This window comes from Labrus mixtus, chromosome 10, assembly GCF_963584025.1.
Source record: "Labrus mixtus chromosome 10, fLabMix1.1, whole genome shotgun sequence".
NCBI lineage: Eukaryota > Metazoa > Chordata > Actinopteri > Labriformes > Labridae > Labrus > Labrus mixtus.
In genome coordinates, this window is record NC_083621.1 from 6,229,791 (window position 1) to 6,249,297 (window position 19,507).

Genomic DNA, 19,507 nt, shown 5'->3' on the forward strand with positions numbered 1-19,507 from the left:
ACATAGATTTATTCAGATTTCATTTCAGGTCAAATGCCTCTGATTAAATCTGTTTGCGCCACATTGTTAAAATATCATCCCCTCTTTAAGAAGACCAGTCTTGCTGTGTCATTCACATGATTTAGGGTTTAGGACCTTCTTTTTATTTACAATTATTTTCATGAGCTGCTGTTTATCTGTTGGTCATGGTCAGATTTCTGCCCCTTTCTTAAATGTGATACAACACATTTATTTAAAATACAATCATATATCCAAATGTGTGTGAGGTCCCATTCAAGAGCATTAATTGGGGTATGGAGAATCTCCAATTTTCTATTGGGAGGAAGTATGGGCACACTTCATGCCTTCACAGGCGGACGAATGTTGTTCTAACAAATCCCCAGATGTACCTTTCTTTTTTCCCTCCGTCTCCTTCTGTGAATCCTTTCACTTCGTATCGTGTTTTTATTCTCTCCATGATAATGAATCTGTGTGGCTGGCAGTGCGCTCATTGCCTGCCTGTCTTTGAACAGCTTGCGTGCCCTGGGCCTGTCCCAGACACCGTTCTTTCTTTCTTTATTTTTTCCCCCCTTTTTTCCCCCCTGTCTCTCTTTACACAAGTGATGAGCAGGTTGTTGCCTCTGAGCAAACTCCAGCAGAGAAATCCCGCGAGGATAGAGGGTCAGGAAGGAGCACACAGGCATATCTGATTCTATATGTGAAATCTTGGCTATGGATCAGATTAGACATTAGCATATGAGGCAGTACAGAGTGCAACACACAAGAAAGCACACACACACAGACCCACAAACTCTAGCCCTGAAATATCATCATTATGACAAGTTGTAGTAATACAAAAGTGATTATCTTAAACTCAATCCCATTCCTTGTTTGTGCTGCCTTTCTTTAATGCCACACACATTTTTCTCAGCGTACGGTATAAAAAAAAAACCTCATTGGTTGAATGAAACACATTTGTTGGATGTGATTCAGGGAGCACGGCTGGCAGTGGCTCTCCCCTCTTTTTGTCATAAGGGAAGGACTGCCATTGGGTTAATTTATCTGCAGTGCAGTGTATTGATGGAAAAGTCCTATGGGCGATAAATCCTGAGTGGTTGTTACAGCATGAAATGATAATAGGGCAGCGAAGCGTTCTCCTCAGCAACCAAAAACAAATTTGTGGGGAGACTTGCTCCTCTCTTATACGAGCAAACAAAACTGCTCCTGATGCAGCAGTATGCAAATCCTTCTATAAGCGTGTTCCTGCATCATGTCAAGTGATAAATGATGCCAATAAAACTGAAATTCAGCTGAGTGCGCCCACCACTGACGACCAGGTTCATCCAATGTTTTCATGTTTGTGTGTTGAGCCCTCATCTGTTTAAAGGAAAGAGCTATACAAACACCAAAGCTTGTTCAAGGAACAAGTTAATGTTTCATACTTTGTGTATTTAAAGGCCGTGAAAAAATGTGTTCATTTTTAAAAGTTGATTCAAATGTTTCAAAAGAGCTTTACGACTCCATCTTTTGCCAGATAAGCCCTTACCAACTTCACATCAGGGAACAAGCAGAAACAAAAACACAGAGAGAAAAAATCTCACATGTTAAATTAGCATATTTCTTGTGATGTTGGTGGGACAATTTATTATTTTCTGCTTCAGTGTTTTTTTTTTTTCATCTTTAAGATTAAACTAAGCGGCCAAGAAACAAGACATTTGAAGACAGCAAAACAAGCAAACATTACTTGTTATACACACATTACGTCCATTCTTAATACGTGTTTTTTAATCGTAAAAATAACTATAAATTTAACCTCAAATTAGAAATTAGAAATTAAATAGTATAGGATAAACATTTCAAATTCTTATATCATACAGAGTAGGCTGACAATTATATTAAGTATCAAATGCCTTGTTACTTCACTGTTAAAAATGTTTCTGTTAGGGTGCATTTATTTATTTTTATTTGTCATGTGTTAATATAAAAACAGCGGCAGAAAGCATTTTAATTTCCTAGCATGCCTGCTGGATGGAGCTAAATTGAACTGCTTAATGTATCTGAGATAACTTTTTAAATGTTAAAGATGAGATCAACTTCATTAATCCCAAAGGTAATTCTTGTGCCAAAGGTTTATAAGTTTCGTGTGACATTATGTAAAAGGAAGTTTTATTTAGAAAGCGTATACAAGGATAACGCAGCATATCATGAAAAACAATATTGTATTTAAGTTAAAAAAATCCACTGGATGTCCCTTTAATATTTATGCATATAACTGATTCAGGGAATGAATAAAACAACATTGGACCATAAGGGAAAAAGCACAAGACAACTCTACACTGCAGGAGCCTCCCTTCCTGGTAAAGACATTCACTCTGCGGTGGGATTACTCCAACTGAAATCATCAAACTAAGCTACTGAGCTGATTCCCATTTCCCCCAGCAATCAGCTGGCTGGATCTGTCCTGCCTCATGATCCTCTCTCAACAGCACTGACCTTGACAGATTGAAGCGACATGTCCACATTGCCACACACACACACACAGGCACTGGCTTCTGCACACGGGTTCTGTTCGACCTCTCACTCCCGTCCCCCAGTGATGAAACTCAATCATCGGTAAACAGAACCACGGCAGCAGGTAGGAGCAGTGGGTTTCCACATAGCCGGCAGCTGCGTGCCATTTTTTGGATGTGATTGCCCTCATGGGAGACGGTCCATCCTTGTTTCAGTGCATAATGCTCTGTCCCAATAGGGGGGCAGCTGCAGAGTGAAGTCCAGCAGCTCCCCACAATGCCTGTGACTCATCCATATTGGCAAAGCTCACCAGCTTATTTCAATTAGCTCCAACAGAAAATATAACAATCCACGCTGAGGTTGTCACTGAAACAAGGGGCAAAATGGAGCACGCTGCTACTTTTGAAGGTTAGCTGTTATATTAGCCTTATTATTTGACCTTCCTGTGACTAATCCAATGAGGACAGAAAAGGGCAAGTAAAGTGATGTTAGGCAGATGGTTTGATACATGGATGTTCACAGGGGAGAGAGAAACAAAATAATTCATTAGCAGAAACAAAAACCAGAAAACATCAAACAGATTATTCCTCTGTATCTTCATGTTTGTTTGCAAAACTAGGGTGGAAAAAGACGCAGCCATTAATAATCATCACATGTGATTTCTAATGAATATTCTGAGCCAGTGCATATTCTTAACACATAGAATAGATTCAGGATCTGGATTGTAAAAGGAGGGAATTTGCAGCACAACAATCAAATTAGACACAGCAAATGAATACTAAAAGCCATTCTGCTTTAAACTATGACTCTGGGATCAAATTAGATTCATAAAAAAAACAAGTGAGACTAACAGTTGTTGAGGGGATATTGCAAGGCAGAGAGAAGCCGATATCTAAATGAATGTTAACGAGCAGAATCCAATTGCGGAGCTGATAGCCTTCTGAGCAGACAGCCGCAGCAGCAGCAGATCCAGGGTGGAGCAGGGCAGGCAGACCGAGAAGATGCACGGTATAATAGCCACTCATCTATTCATGGTAATTGTGTTTCCCCACTACAAGGACTGGTAGACCTTTCATTTCCTCCTCAGGCAGAGGACGGGATGGAGGAAACAGAGGGGTTTGGGGTTGTTAGCAGAGGATTAAAACGGATGCATCATCCAAGGTTTACCCAATTGGCTGCTCATACCAGGCCCTTTCGACCTCAGGCTCTCTGGTAGCCGCACACATTGATTTTAAAATAGGCCAGCCTCAAACTTGGCAACTAAACAACACCGAACTGAGCTCTTTCTATAAAGGAAGGACTGCAGTTTAACACACTCACAAACCTTAATGAGGCCACACAAACTTAACTTCATCAAGAAAACAAACCGGTTTGTTTTGAGCTCTTTTTTTAAAAAAATCATGCAAAGTAGTAATAGGCAATGCTTTATATTCTAGAGATAATTATTGCTGAATGATTCTGCAAATTAAAAGCTACATTTATTTAAATTAAAATTTAAGGAACTGACATTATAAAAGTTATAACAGTATGTGTACAAACTGATTATTTGGCCACTGGGGGGGAAACATTGACATGATAACCTTAAAAAGTGAAATGCAGACAGCTGCCACTTTAATTTTCACAACAAGTAGCTATAGTGCAACATTTGCATTAATCTAGGGTAGAGTTCAAGTCCAATACCTACGGTCTCAACAAGCGCCTGAGAAATAAAATCTGGTTCTGTTGCTCGATAAACTCTGAGCTTTATCATAAGTTTAAGTCAAACTTTGTCGATGTCTAACAGGTGCTCAGAGTGAAAAGATGCTAAAAGGCTCAGTAGAGCTGAGGTGATATGCAGAATGGGGTTTATAGACCATATTGACACTGCGTCCATCTTTCTGTGACGTCACCCTCAGTGTGGGAAACTCACGTGTTATCATGTCGTACTGCTGTGTTCCAGGTTCATATGAAGATGAGACTGTGACCAATTGTCACTTCCACTGCTTCCTGTTTGATACACAACTGGAAAAACATGGATACCGAAAATCCAGAGAGACTTCAGAGAGGTCATATTTTGTTTAAAAAAAAACCCAAAAAAACATTTGATTACCCGTTAGCTACCATCAGAACATGGCTAATGTTAGCATTCAGCCTCTTCTAAGCTAATAGTTTTGGTTGAAGAGTGATGGATATGATGGCATATATTAATTTCACATGTTAAAGCTCATCTTGAATACATTAATAAAAACATGAGAGGAAACACAATGGATATATTCACACTTCCAACATAACTGTATAGCTCTCTCCTCAACCTCCGCTGCATAATGGATGCAGCCATTAGTGAAACAATAACGTTTTTTAATGTTTGAACAAGCAAATTGACTATTTTACCTGCTGACTACTTTGGACTAACATTGATGTTTGCTCGCTACATGTATACAGATATTCAATGTTTACTGTACAGTGGGGCAGACACCAGTGTTCTTACCCTCATATCGTGGATATACTGTAAGCTTCAGTCCAGTTGTTGTATTCTTTTTTAGGCTAGTGTGAGATATGGTCTGTCATCTCCAGTGTGGTTTTGACAAAAGGCAGCATTTTTCACATTATATTAATTCTCTTTTACATTTAAGAAATAATAAACGTAATCAAAGATGACCCTGAGTCCCTCTGATATTTCCTATAATGCAGCTCCTGGTGTCAAATGATACTTTTTTATGTCTCTCAGCCAAACCCAAGATGATTTGCGCGATGCATTTCAAGTAATGGATGCTGAAGACGTGATGCAGCTGTTTTCACAGACAGATAAGTATTACCGCATGACCACCGAGCAGTTGAGTTGCCCCTTAGATTCTTGTTGTTGGATTAGATCTGCTTTACAATTCTTTCACTGAAACAGGAAGCAACCCAAGTCCACAAATTGAACTCTTTAGGTGTTTGTTAATATCATCTAAAGGCTTTACCACACATACAGTAAGACTCTTCTCACCTGCTCTAATATGGTGTTGATCCTGTCAACCTCGCAGTCAATCACATAGCGCTTCTCCTGCCTCCTGTCCATCTCCTCAATGATGCGCTTGAACTCTGCTGCATCTGTTGTGCTGCTGACAGAGCGAGCGGTCACCTGCCAGTTGTTAGCTACCGCTGCCTCCATGATGGCTTGCAGTATAGAGAAACCTAGAGGGTGAGAAAAACAGAGAGAGAGAGAGAGAGAGACCAAGAGGATTAGACACAAAAAACAAACAGTTACACAAGAAGTGAGTGGCCACTAATTTATTCTAGAGAGGATTTTGTTGAATCCAAAGGTCAAAGGCCGACTCATTACAATCTAAAATAGCTTCCAAAGAGTCCAGGCCCACTACAATATTGTCTAGAGTCCAGACTTTGATCATCAGTGTGTAAGAGTGTGAATTCACATTTGCATATTGAGAAGGCAGTATCATTATGAAGTGAAAGGACAGGAATCCTATCTCCATATTATTAAAAGATCAGCGGGTGATGTTATTGCGCTTGGCATCAATTAAATTATAGCGTTTAGCGCAGCCACATGTTAACTGTGACAGTGCAGTGGCACACAGCATGGCCAGTGTCTCCTTGGAGGATCGTGCCAGTTCCTCTCTACATAAAGACAATGAAAGATTCATCCAGACCAGTGGTTTAAAAGGAGATCATTAGTCTACCAGAGAGAAAAAGAGAAAGAGCCCTTCTTATGATTAATTCACACGGGGAATATTTTTCATTTAAGAGAGAGCTCAGAAACATGACGGTCAAATCACATACTAGAGAATGAATAAAATAGTCCTATTTCTGGAGGGATAGACTGCACGTAGAACAGGCTGAAATAAAAACGGCTTAACTCCTCTCCAATGTACGGCGGTCGAGAGCGAACACGAAGGTTATTAATGAAAATCAAGCACACTGCATGGCCTTTCATTAAGCAATGGACGATGCAAAAGCAAACTGTTTTTTACAATAAGCTCCTTTTCCATACCTGTTGTTATTTTTCAGTCTACATATTCTGGTTAACTGATGCAAAATGAGAGAAGCAAAAGTTGCAACTGCAGCAAATTCTTGCACACATTCAGAGAGATTTTATGTGACGATCATTGTCATTCCATTTAATTGGGTGTTATGCAACTTGTCTGACACAATGTGAACAGCGATGCAAACATTAGTTATGTATTTTATTTATGTTGGCCATTTATCCTTACGAGCTTATCTCTGTGAACCGGCTGCAGACGAAACACGGCACAGAGAGCAAAGACACAGCAACAACAGCTCTAACAAGAAAACCACTTTGTGACTCTCTGCTTCTGCAATTTCCTTCTTTTTCATTCCATCTGAATGGTCAAGCTGTATTTTTCTTGATTTGTAAATGCTCTGAGGCAGCTGCACCATGTGTGTGTGTGTCGGCACTCCACAAACTGATCTTTTGGCGAGCTGCACAGCAAGAAGCAAAAAAGAAAAACACCAACGCATAGTGTGTCATCTGTCCAGAGGAGCAGTGGCATAATGCCTGGAGATATCAGCAAGCAAGACCTCAAGGTCCTCCGGCAACTGGGTTATCAGGTCACATCTCAGAGGAGTCCGTCCTAAAGAATATGAATTTAACCTGCAGCCACTGAGTTCAGATGTTATGGTGAGGGCATTTAGAGGTACACATGTAGTTCATTTGTGGCTTCAGGGTTGCAGAACTGCTTAAAAGTTACAATACTTGTACACAACAAGTTAAACACTACTGGCAAAAAAGAACACAGATGTAGTGAAGTCTGAAAGCAAAACCCCTCATATATTCTTGGAATTTGTATCTGGACAAAAGCCACAATCTTTCTCTCTGTACAAACATCTGAAGCTTCTTTCATGTATCATCATTTTTACATGAGCTCAGCAGCAGCAGAAGAATTCTCTCATGTACCATACCTTCTCACATCTCCCCTACCTGAAGCAAAAGACACAGGCTGAAGGTTGGAATAACAGAGCTGCATTATTCATTTTCCTCAGGCATATGCTCAGAACCTCACCAACCGCAAGCCAGCTGGATAGCATGGCAGTCTTCCCAGCAATAAAAGCTTCTCACATTAAGAGATGTCATGCAGATGAACTGGGTCAAAGTGGTCTCTGTTGGTTTGGAAACTGTTGGGAATTTGGTTGGAAAAGGTAGAAAAAAAGGCCATTGAACCATTTAACATACAATCACATTTGGTGTAAAACATGCCACGCATATGGGCCAAAATATTAGGGTACAAACATGTTTGAATGCTGCAGTCATTCTGTTGCTGCTTTAAAGACACAATAACAATCATCAGAGGACTTTAAATTGTCAAAGAAAGTGCAAATGCTGACAGGGGAAAGCTCTCGGGATTTGGAGCCAGTAGCTGTTGTGCTCTGTCAAAAAGACATCTGTGCATTTCAATTTCCATTTCTGAGGTTGGAGATGCAGGAAAGTCATGAATTATGCCAACTCGTATGCAAAAGAAAGGAAACAATGCCCTGTCAATCAGATTAGAATCACACAAGGCTTTTATTTTGAAATTGCTGATTTGTGCAACACTTTTCTCCTTCTGCCGCTGGCAGACCCTGAACTGTGTTGGAACAATTGGATTCATTTAAGATTCACAGAAGATTCCATGCCTGCCCAGTTTTACATTTGTATGGAAATTAAGAGATGGAATCTTATGGTGGTAAATAGTTTGTCCAGAAAGGGATTACTTTTGCTCCTGTTTTTTTTTTATGGTCAGCAAAAAAGTTTGTTTAGTGATTTAGACTTCAGAATCCAATATGAACAAAATCCTTTGAGCACGACTTAATCTGACAGCAGCAACAAGACAGATAGCTCCTTTTCATATCTTACAGCGAGAAAAAAATAATACATGATTTTGTTATTCCATGCTTCCCAGCAGAGATTAACCTCGGCCAGTCACCTGTCTTGCATTAGAGTCCATATCAGCTTCAGCCAATCAATGGATTCAACCCTTCTAATCAGCATCAGATACACTCATAAATGCTTTTCTTAGCGATATTTATTTCCAACATGGAAGAAAGCTATAAATCCTGTTCACCTCTTCGCCTTCAGGAGCCCCGCAGCCATGTTGCATCTAAAAATGTAACACAGTTACACAGTACATAAATAATGGAAGAGAACAACAAGAAGATTTTCTTATCACCGCCTATAAATCCCTGCTGTACAGATGCAGCAGCTTCTGCTGATCACGCTCCTCAGAGCTAATCATGCTATGCAGACAGGGAGAGGTTTAAACATGCTGTAATGCTCCCTGTCGCCGGTCACATCTGGCATGGATTCCCTTCATTGTCCAGATTAATAGTATGCATTTGTTCGGATAAATATATATATCTGTATTCTTTAGTTATACCGGTTGTTACATTAAAAATAAGAAGCAGTACAGTTATGGGAGGAAAGACCTTGTGGGTAATTTTACGAGTAGTAGTTGTAGCTTATTGTGGCACATAAATCAAATCATTATATACCGCAAAATGGAAATGTTCCATTTAATTGTAATTGTCATTTAAACATACAGTAAGTCATTCCTACTGCAGGGTCCCATTATCAAAACATTAACAAAGTGAAGAAGTGGGGGATCATGGGAGATGTAGTCCTCATTGTTAACTCAGCACAGCTGTTCGATAAAATATCTTTCTGACAAGACAAAAGCAGAAATCTTGTTTTTCAGATGTTTTCTGTCATTAAATTAAAATAAAACCGCCAAAAGTTTGCTAGGATACCTAAAAAACAAATCAACTTCCTTTTTCATTGACGTATCATTTGTTGTAGTCAATATTATACAAACGTTATCTATAGGTTTCTACAACACATCCATCAGCACTTCCTTTATGAGCCTTGTATCTATATGTGTTAAATATAAAATAGATATTTCATGCTGTTATCTTGAACATTTCAAAAATATCCGTGTCTGAACAGTGTTGGACACCACTGGAATAATTAAATTGCACAACTTAACAAGATATATCGAACCAAACATCATCGTTATTTTTAGATTGTATTTTTTAGCACCAGCTTTAGAGTATCATACAACGTACTACATATATGATTCATTTATTTGTGTTTGTTAGGGATTTGCATTTCAAGTAAATGTACTATTTAAAAGCCATAATAAGCTAAGCTATAACAAACAATAATTCAATTTATTCAAAATACCAGTGACTTATTTTCTCACAGATGGACCAGGATGTACATCTTACTTTGCTCAACATGATGCTAATATGTAATAGTTATTGCCATTAACAGGATCACAATAATTTTAACGTTTTTTATTTTACTGAAAGATGTTAAGAAAAAAGATTGTTTGATTGATCATTTACCAAACAATGTTTAGTAAAGTAAATTATTCCTTCCGTTAATAGATGCTAAGTTATTAAATGTCGACTAGCAAACAGCTCAAAGATGTGCTAGAGCCACCGTCTGGCCGTATTGCAAGTAGGTTCTGGTAAAAAAATAATGAACACTTCAATTTCTTTAAATAAATGAATGACTCTTCAAATGTTCAAAAATCATATCCCATCCCAAGCAGGATACACTTCAAAAAATAAATTTGCATCATTTCCAGAAGGTAAAGTGATAGATGTTCGGACATGAGGACAGCAGTGAGTTGCTTGAAGTTAAAGTGATTAAACACTAAGGGTTCTTGGACTCTAAATGCAGATATGTTTATTTTACTATCGATTTGTTCTCTTCACAGTCTGTTTTTGTTTATTGCAAAAGTATTTTCTCTGATTAGGAAAAAAAAAAAGTATTGCTGCCCTCTGGACCAAGACCAATATTCTGTGAGTGGATCTACTCCCTCCACATAAATACAAGGCAGCATCGCGGTCACTGCCACCCTCACACACTTTCCACTGCATGAGCACAATACTGTGTTAATAGTCTAGTGGTATACATAATACAGCAGAGGGAAATAGAGACTTTTCAAGTCATAGAACAGTAGTGTTTCTTTCAGCCAATATCTACCAGCGTTTGGTCGGTATCATGTGTAGTTGTTTGGTAGATAAATACTCTACTACTGTAACTGAAATCCCAAAATATCTGCAGAGTAAATATGACAAATGGATAAATCACTGAAAACCAATAATGGCTATACTTTAATAATTATATACAGCCATCACGTTTAAGATTAAAGATGAACCCGCATATGTTGAGGTTGTTGTGTTTATTCAGGAAAATTCACTACAACAGATATTCACACATACGAGGTCTACACTAGTGGTTCCCAAAGTCTTCTGTCATGCTCCCCCGATTGGAGGGGGAAGAGTTTCTGTACCCCAAACTTGAACAAAATGGTGACTAAAAGGGACAAGTTTAGCTTTATTGCCAAGCAGTTAGGTCACGCCCCATACACAGCTTCTATAGTCCACCACAGGTTCAAGTCCAACGTGTGACTCCCCTGCGTTTAGCCAGAAGTCAGCAGTGAGGATAAATGCCCGAGGGCAGACATGCGGCCTAATAGAGATAATATCAGATAAAGTTTGTATGACCTTTTCCCAAAATTATTTAATTTCTGTGTAGCTCAAAGGCAAAGGAATTATGTGAGTTCTTTAGGCCAAATGTAATGCAAAAATCATCATCATCAAAGTGATGTAGCAGGAAGAGGGTTATGTACAGTATATGCACAAAATTCATAAATACATAAATGTCATCAATGTAAACCGTTGATGATGGTCTGGCTCTGTGCATTTTGGCAGACTCTCCTCCAGTTGTGTTTAGAAATGTCTAAGTCCTTAGTCCTCCGTGTTTTCCAAGGAGTCCTATAATTGAAAAAGGAATTATCTACAAAAGTTTTATACGTAAGGAAAACCTGGCTGTTACCTTAAAGATAGTCTAAAGCGGCCTGTTTGAGGCTTGAGAAAGGACTGTTTAGAGTCTTATCTGTAGGTACATGGAGAAGTGTTTTGGAGGGATATTGTATATTCTTTGCAGTAGATCATTTTCATTATACAAGTCCTTAATTTTGCTAATCCCACTCTTTGCCTACAGTCTAAAGCCTGGGTCACCTCTACCTGGAATAAAATCTATGGTTTCCCCATAACAGTGTGAGGCTTGATATATCTGACACTATGTTTAAGTGTGCTTGTATTTTGTACCAGACTCCTACTGTGTTCCTGACGAGTGGCTTTTGAGTATCTTTTAGTAGGTACAGGTAGAGGATGCTCAAATGAGATGTAGTGGCACTTTCAATTGTGACCAAAGTTATCATAGAGTTGTCTGAGAAATACAGCACGGCTGCTCTAATCTGGGCAGCCCAACACTACCGGAGGAAGTTTGAAATTTAGAGTCCTCCCGTTCATACAGCAAGTATAATAAAGTGAATACAAGTCTTGGGCGTCAGTTATTCCAAATAAAGTTAGTTATTAATATATAAATTAAAGGGCAAAGATTAGATCAGGGGGTAAAGGAATAGATTAGATAGATATAAAACCTTTAGTAAAATGTTCATTTAAATGATATTGACACGTCATGCTGTTGTTTTCATAGTATTGTGCTGCTGGTTGCTGTCAATGCTTTCTGACCGTTGTGATACGTTACATCATTAACAACATGCCTCCTACATGCAGATTACAAGCTGTGAGGATGGATTATTAAAATGAACCATTTTAGAACGCAAGTGGTGTTATTTATGAATTTATAAAGCATGCAGCTGAGTAATATTATGAATATAGCAAAGTGAAATGAAGACATCAAACAGCTGATTGTACGATGCAGGTGTGTGTGTGTGTGTGTGTGTGTGTGTGCATTAATAACATAATTGTTTTTGGGTGCATTATGCCTTTATTGAGAGATAGGATGGATGCATAGAGTCAGAAATCGGAGAGAGAGAGATAGTGGGTAACGACATGCAGGAAAGGAGTACAGGTCGGATTTGAACCCAGGCCGCCTGCTTCGAGAACCATGGCCTCTGTACATGGGGCATGCACACTAACCACTAGGCTACCAGCGCCCGAGTAGAGCTTAAAGTTGAACATAGGTGATCTCAGACTTCTGAATATTGCACAGAAAGAGGAAAGGCTGGAATTTGTCGAGCGGGAACACAGACTGAGATTCTTCCACACTTGAATGTGAATGTCTTTTTTCTTTGGAATACCTTCTCTGTATTCTTTATAAAGATATGTTTACCACTCTCTTTACAGTAAATATATAATACCAGTCTATGTCTAACAGGCATCCGTTGAAGTAGGAAAAGTAAATATTTCTGGAAGGAAGTTTGATGGAGACACTAAAAGCGAAGCAGTCAGAGAGAGTTTCATGTTTGTGGGGTAACAGTAAGGGCAGGCCCTCGGGGTGCGTGACAAAATCTGAAAACCATTTCTTGAGTGCTGTGCTCAAGTTTAAACGGGTTGTTAAGTTTCTCTTTAATCTCAAACACAAACTGTGTAGTCCGCAGAGCAGTGTATAAACAGCTGCAATGGCTGAAAACTCAATTATTTCTGCATTTTCCTTTAAATCTATATCAGAACATTGCAGAGTGTGCTATCAAATCCCGCCGGGGCCTAATGACGCCCTGTGTGCTTATAAATCAGAGCTGTTGCAAACGAGATGTTGTGGCAGCGTAGCATACAGCGGCTGAGCGAGGGGCTGTAGTCCCCCTCTCTGCGTCTGTGAACCGGATCTTAACAGGATGAGTTTTGAAGCGTCACCCGTGGCGGCTCAGCAGTAATTGAATTGAGTTGCATCTAATCTCATTGCCCAGCTCCTTTTCGTTCCCTGCCTCTCATTAGGGTACGGTGCAGAGTGTCACAGGCCTCCATCTCTCTCTCTCTCTCGATCTCTCTCTCGCTCATATCTCACATCTGATCCGGGCTAACAAGGCAAATCAGAGAAACCATATTGCAAATATCTCAAACCGTACACCCTGGTATTGGCTACAACTGATTGTCGGCTCAAAACTGTACCACTTGCTCCTGTTACACTACACCATTACACTGAATCATAGTCGGTAATCCAGATCAATCCCAAATGGAATCTATTTATCGAGTCAAATAATGAAACACAAGTTAAGTCACCTGAACTACACCGTAACGAAAGGGCACCACAAGACTGACGGCCAGCTAAAAGCAAAGAGCGGCACGAAAAAACAGGGTCTAAACTCATTTCTAAAGGATCAGAATCGAAAGTACACTCGTGGAAAAGAGGAGATGGTCGTTGAGCCAAAAGTAAATGTGGCTTCTCCGCTCGCTAACACACCAATCCTCTGGTAAATGAGAGTCCGTAACGCCCTGCTGAGCACTGTTAAAAATCTCAGAGGGCATCAGAAGCAGCTGGATTGAAAAACACAAAAAAAGTAATGGCCTCACTTATAATTGTAGGGTTGGTTTGATAGCAAGTTTAGGACTGACCACCTGCAGAGAGAGAGACACCAAAAGCAAGCTGCAACTTGCTTGCTTTTGTATTTGCTAACGGAAACATTTAGGGACATTTCACCAAAACTGCTAAACTGATGTCCTGCTTTTCAAATTCTGAATCACTCTCTTATGTGGTATTCAGCCACGTTGGTATTGTTTGTTCATTTCCTTGGATTGCCTAATTTATTTAGATGCACCTTCAAATTATCATGCATCCATGGACCTCATCTGTGACGAAGTGGAGGCAGAAGTCTTACACAAAGACGTGAAAAATAAACGTTTCTGGAAGTTAATACTGCAGTAAGAGAAACTGCCTAACAGTGCACAATTAAAGACCAATCAAATGCTTTTAAAGGCCCCATCTTAATTAATGTTGTGTACTCAAATGAAAAAATACCCTGTGCTCACTCGGAAACCTCCTGCTACATTTTGAGGTGTTCTGTGCTTAAACAGTCGGAGGGTTTGAAGATGTGGTCACGTCCAGCTGGAGAGTCTGACCGCAGCTGGTAGGGACAGTAAAAGTCCCTTTCTTTCTTTATTAGCCTTACAGATTATATTCATTATGTCAGTTTGTATGTATATTACAGTTAAGATGAACACTGTAGAGCCAGTTTAGCACTTATTTATGCTGGTGAAATTGCTCTTATGGCACTTTATGTTGCATCTTTTCTTTCATTTTAAAACATATATAAGGTCTGCAAACCTGGATAGAAAAAAAACTCCTACATTTGATAGAAATAGTATGTTACATGGAAAAGGATATCAAGGCAGAACGGATCAATCCGTAATGTAACATTTTCCCCTCTCTTGGACATGAGACTTCACTGGGTAAATTCCCAAGGAATTTGTATTTGACAAACTAAGACGTGTCAATGCTGTAAGCCCCATCAAAATAAAGGCTGGGGAATTTAAGGCATGACGAAACAGCAACTACCAGAAGGGCTATCGGGAAAAAAAAACATGTGAGAGCTTCCTTAGCATCCTTTCTAAGCTGTTTAAATCTCCCTCTTCATTAACTGCATCTCTATGTACATACGTGCTAATTTACAAATATTCCCAGAGATGCTATGTCTCTATTGTCTTTTAAAGGAAGCCAAAGTAAATAGTTACAGTATTTAAGGCCTGGTGTTTGCCTGTGGGCTAAGTATGCTCACAGGGCTCTGAGGATCGCTCAGTGTTTGCGCAGTGGAGATCAAAGTCTTGGACTGGGAGAGGAGGAAGGCTTTTCCACTCATTAGTCATCTGGCAAAGGCCCACAATATATATAAAAAAGGCAGTGGTTAGCAGTGATTTTATGACCTGTGCTTACGACTTTCACCGTATACATTGCTAAGCAACCAGACGGAGATTTCTTTGAAAATCAGTCTGTCAGACAGATTTTTATATCTGACCTGATTCAGACCTAACAAAGCACTTTTTCTCTGGCGTAGGGCAAGTTCAAAGCTCCAGTGAGAAGTTTTCAGCTGGTTATGAAACATACTAATATTAATGTGAATCCCTCTTTATGACCAATAAAAGAAAACGAGACCCTCAGCATAAAGATTGATTATTTCAGTATAAATGTATTTAACTACTAGCTACAGTGGGGGTAGGTGTCAGATATAGGGATTTACAGAATGCTGGGGAAACAGCATTTTTTCCCCCACAATAAAGATGCCAAAGATTCTTTGATAAGTGACGTTAAAAGCAAGAGGTTTGAAACTATTTGTCAAAAAACACAACTCACACATTTAGGTACATGACTGAATCAGCAAAGAGATAAAGGGCATCAGCTTGTCAACAGGGGCTACCAAAATCCCCATCAAATTGAAAGTTATTTTACAGGAGCGTTGGGAAGCTGTTAAGGAATTGTTTAAGCAACCAAAATGGATGCCTCTGATGTGGAATATCCTTGCATCTTCAAACGCATCAGTAATTAAACCTCTTTTTAGGTGCAGCCTCCATATGGACATGGTGTAAGACGATATCTCTTTTTAATGTCCCTCAGTGCATACTGTTTGTAAGTAGTGTTTTCTGACCAAAATAAACTCTTCTAGGGGTGCAGATGGCCTAGCGGTTAGGTTGAACCCCATGTAAGGGGGTTATAGTCCTCTAAGTGAGCAGCCCGGGTTCAAGTCCAACCTGCAGCTCCTGTCATTCCCCCACTCTCTCTCTCCAAAATGTCTTACTCTATCCACTGTCCTAATAAAGGCATAAAAAAAAAGAACTCTTCTTAATGTTAAAATGTGTGATGTGCATCTTACAATGAATCTTTAGCATGGATAAATGTAAAACAAGGCAGTTTCATGAGTGTGCTGTTCCTGTAATCGCCTGACAGGAATATGAAGTAACTACATAGAAAAAATATATTTTGTCTGCTTTTTCCACTAATACCAGAGCATCAGGTTTAATTTCAGTCTGTTAAAAAACTCCTTATTGGAGCTTTCATACGCCTTACTACTGGCTAAAGTTAAATCTAAATGATGAGTGCAGGTGCTCAATAAAGTCATGCCAAATGTCCGTCATAGTCATAGGAAGTTAACATTAGAACTACAGTAGCTCCCGAGCCTTGCAGCGTACCACAACATTACCTGTTTCAATGTTTTTTATTGGTTGTAGCATCCAGGATCATTTAGGTCTGTATCTGTTGATAACACCCCGTGGAAACCATAAATGAACTGAAAGGTTCCAGACTAGCTGCTTTAGTAAATTGGTATAGAGAGGCAACAAGCAGGCAAAGCGCAGAAAAAGTCTGATGTTTGATGAAGAGTAAGATGAGAAAGTCTTGGCAGCTGTGAGGATTGAGGTGCCTTTGAGGAAAGTGTTTAACTCCTGCAATTAAACAAGGAAGCAAATCAAGACTATAAAACAGGTCCATTCATCTTAAGTAATTAAGTGAAGGAAAAGAAATGTTATAGCTTTTGTTAAATCAGCAGGAGCTACAGTATGGGTTCCTTCACTATTCCGTGCCTACAAGGAAATGAAGACGTTTACCTCTCTGGTTGAGATGTAGCTTTCAGCGGGAAAACCAATTGCCAAAGTACCCCCAAAACTGTGTAGCCAAGGCTTTGATGTGGTGTTGCAGGCCTATAACCAAAACAGTTTCCCTGCCAAGTGTTGTCCTAATCAAAAAGACAGCGCATGTCAAATCAAACAGAAGCAGCATGCTGTCTGTATCTTTAGAAGTGCACACGCACAGGAGGGAGGAGAGTGGCGCTTTGCCACTGTGAATATCCACCCACAGACATTTCAGAGCTTCTCCGTCTCTCCTTGTCTATCCACACTCACACTGCATACTGGGAAATATCTGCACATACGTATGCATGGATGCATGTGCAATAACGGACACAGTTGTGTGTGTGTGTGTGTGTGTGTGTGTGTGTGTGTGTGTGTGTGTGTGTGTGTGTGTGTGTGTGTGTGTGTGTGTGTGTGTGTGTGTGTGTGTGTGTGTGTGTCCTTCTGAAGGGATTGATCAAGTGCAGCAAAAAACTCTTCAGGCAGCTTCGGCTGATCAGCTGAAACTGAAGGAGAATGGCAAGTAGAGACAGTCGCCTCTCATGAAGAAAAAAAGCCGCTAATATTATTTTACCCTTGTGGTTACTTTTGAAGATGACATATACATTTTATTTGTTGTTTCTGCAAACAAATTTGCCCTGTGACATGCTGTAACATCAAAGCAATCAACCTCTAGAATGGCTGCTTGAAGCAAAGGCCAGGACATTTTGTTATAATGAAAAAAGAAAAAAGCTCCCAGCAGTAATTTCATGGCTGCTGAAGCTAGCAGTGGGTAGGTGGTAAAATGGCTTTATTCCAGGTTCACTTATAAGAAGACACTATGAGAGAGCACAGGGGTTTATTGTGTGCTTATTGTGACAGACGATGGCTCTCATATCACTTTTTTTTCTAAAGGCGCAGGTGCTTGACTTGTGGTTACTGAATTACAGAGGGCGCCTGTGCAGGTTTGTATATCGGGATGTCACTTTGGCAGTGTTACCGCTTTACGTGTGCAAAATAAAAAAAAGAGAGAGAAAGCCACTAATGTATAGCTTCATCCACATTTCTTCAACATTATTTTCCTGGTGCATTTTACGGCTTCTCTGACGCGCCCTGTCTTGTCAGCGTGTCCAAGCTGATTTACTCTCCTGACGCATGCATAATTTAGTTGCTATGAAGCCAGCATGAAGGAGAGGGACACTAAAGCACAAGAGGCATATGTGTGTGCGTATAAAGTCTCAGCTGGGTGCAGCTGATGTGCCATAATATTGGCTGTGATGAGACCACAAAGCCAAGGAAACAAGCTGCAGTCTATGATATAGACATGGCTGCAGCAGGGAGCCGGCATTCACACTTATTATCTCGCAATGTGTGCAGAGAGAATAAATCTAACAATCGTGGGTGACAATATTGCACTTGCCTAGACATTATGTGTGTGAAATGTGTCAGAATGGCAGAACAATGACTTGTCTAACAAACTGAATGGCAAAAAAGCTGCTGATGATTCTGAGTGTCGCATAGAAAAACATTGCCCTGGTTTGTCAGGCAGCTGCAAACTAATGGAGGTTGGAAGGTAAGAACTACAGAAACACTGTACACAAAAACATGTCGGCACACCTTTCCGTGGCAGGTAATGTGGTAAAAAAAAAAAGCAGGAGCCATTGCATGCCTGTCATCATGTGTTTAATCACAGGAGTTCGGACTCCAGAGTGCACTGATAGTGTATCACATTGCTTGATTTGCAATGTTGTTTACAACAGTAAGAGCAACGCCAAACGACTACAATCAAACCAAAGGACAGACTTGATTTGGTTTGCCATCAAAGGCATCCAGGAGAGCAGAGGGAGGCATTAATTATTTGACTCTTTAAGCGAACAAAGGCAACTGTCTCTGGATGGCCAATTAGAGGGATTGCTGAAGAATAGGGAGCAAGGTTCACTTTTATAACAGGGTATCTGACGCAGGCTGATTGCCCCCCCTAAAGCCGCCCCCTCATATCTGTCTCTTCTATCTTTCTATCTACAGTAGCTTGGCAGGATTTAGAAGAAACGAGGCTAACTATGTGCGGTCATCCAATCCTCCCATTCACAGGCCTCTTGGCCCTGCTGGCACATCATGCTGCCAACTGTGCCAGGCTGGAGTTATCTTGTTGCCTGTGTAACAGCTGATCAACATAGTCTGTGGTGGGCTGATTGTGTTTAACACAGTGCCAGTTGGTCTTTGATTGATGTAACCAAAATGTTATCAATCTGATAGTTCATTATTTACATTCTAGCCAGCTTTCACATAATTATATCCATCCACTGGATTTAGCAGCCTTTAGAGGCTTCGTCCGTTTCCATATATTTAAAGAGAAAGTCATATTAATTCACTCATACGCTCTTATACTATAATAGTGTTATGCAAAAGAAAACAATTGTTATTTGCAAGTGCAGATGCGATTCAGCATATAAATGACTAGATGCATGTGATCAGGGACTTTATTAAAATGGTTAAATGACTAACGATGTGTGAAAGCTAAAGAATATGTATTAGGCTTTCCAGAACTTAACAAATGAAAAATGACATTAAAGACTGTATCTTTTCTTTCTAAATCAGGGAAAGAATGTTACACAATGAATGAGTTGGTTAATACTGTTAGGAGTGATCCTTGCTAGTAGAAAGTTCCCAAGCAACTAAAGTCCTAGGGGCTTCC

General features: G+C 39.8%; 1 protein-coding gene across 6 annotated transcripts in view; it reads right to left on the reverse strand.

The window, feature by feature from the left end:
• Nucleotides 1–19,507, reverse strand: part of gria3b (glutamate receptor, ionotropic, AMPA 3b) — an 86,558-nt gene that overhangs the window by 34,396 nt on the left and 32,655 nt on the right. For all 6 annotated transcript variants that reach the window (XR_009674642.1, XM_061047727.1, XM_061047723.1 and 3 more), the window contains exon 4: nucleotides 5,459–5,646. Coding sequence is in view for 5 of the 6 variants with exons in the window: in XM_061047727.1 (XP_060903710.1) it covers nucleotides 5,459–5,646 (188 nt within the window). In the remaining variant the exon portion in view is untranslated. The remainder of the gene's footprint in view (nucleotides 1–5,458; nucleotides 5,647–19,507) is intronic.